Source organism: Cynoglossus semilaevis, unplaced genomic scaffold (genome assembly GCF_000523025.1).
Source record: "Cynoglossus semilaevis isolate Cse_v1.0 unplaced genomic scaffold, Cse_v1.0 C19001892, whole genome shotgun sequence".
Taxonomy (NCBI): domain Eukaryota; kingdom Metazoa; phylum Chordata; class Actinopteri; order Pleuronectiformes; family Cynoglossidae; genus Cynoglossus; species Cynoglossus semilaevis.
The window spans coordinates 1-728 of NW_007588896.1; the positions used below are offsets into that span (position 1 = coordinate 1).

The 728-nt window shown below is 51.5% G+C and overlaps 1 protein-coding gene across 1 annotated transcript; it reads right to left on the bottom strand.

The window, feature by feature from the left end:
• Positions 1-25: 25 nt before the first annotated feature.
• Positions 26-728, bottom strand: LOC103399471 (retinoblastoma-associated protein-like). Its single transcript, XM_008338157.3, has 2 exons — positions 597-728; positions 26-508 (listed from the first exon to the last, which is right to left on the bottom strand). The coding sequence occupies exons 1-2, from the start codon at positions 610-612 to the stop codon at positions 213-215; spliced, it is 312 nt and encodes a 103-aa protein (XP_008336379.2). The 5' UTR covers positions 613-728; the 3' UTR covers positions 26-212.

The window sequence follows — 728 nt, forward strand, 5'->3', positions numbered from 1 at the left end:
TGACCTCAGCAGACGTTTCACATCAAACCTTTCGACACCATCACGGCTCAGAACCAATCAAATACCTCACAGTGAGTCTGTTACATCCAACCAATCAGGAGAGACGCCTATGAATGTGACATCATCATAAACCAACCGGCCACAGATGGAACTTTTACGTTTCCTCCAGACAACGCTACAACAATCAAGCTTCCTCTAGTGGTTACACGCAGTTACTGCAGGGTCGACCACACAGAGTAATGAACAGGGTGGAGGTGGGTGGAGAAAACAAAAACCAAAGCACTGACCGTCCTCCACGCGATCCTCTCCATGATGAGGTTCTCGCAGGTCTCCAGATGTTTGACGATGTCTTTGCTCAGCGTGGGCTCGGCCTTGATGAAGCTCTCGATGACTTTGTAGAAGTCAAAGGCGGCCAGAGCGAAGACGTCCAGGATCCAGGGGAAACACACGTTGGTCTCGGCGGCTTCGCTGCCTCCGTTGTTGTAGCCTCCGCTCCTGAAGCTGCTCTCTGAACATGAGGACAAAACCGTGGCGTCAGGGCAAAGTTGAGTCCGTTTTTCAGTAATCGGTCTGAAGATCTTTTCTCTGCCACTCACCTCCGTACGTAGCCATGACGACCTCCAGAGCACAGGCCAGCAGAGAGGTGTGGAAGGTGGAGTCATTCAGGAGTTTACTGGAAGACACCAGGGTCAGTCAGACCCAGCCGTGAGCCACTGATAAATATTTAC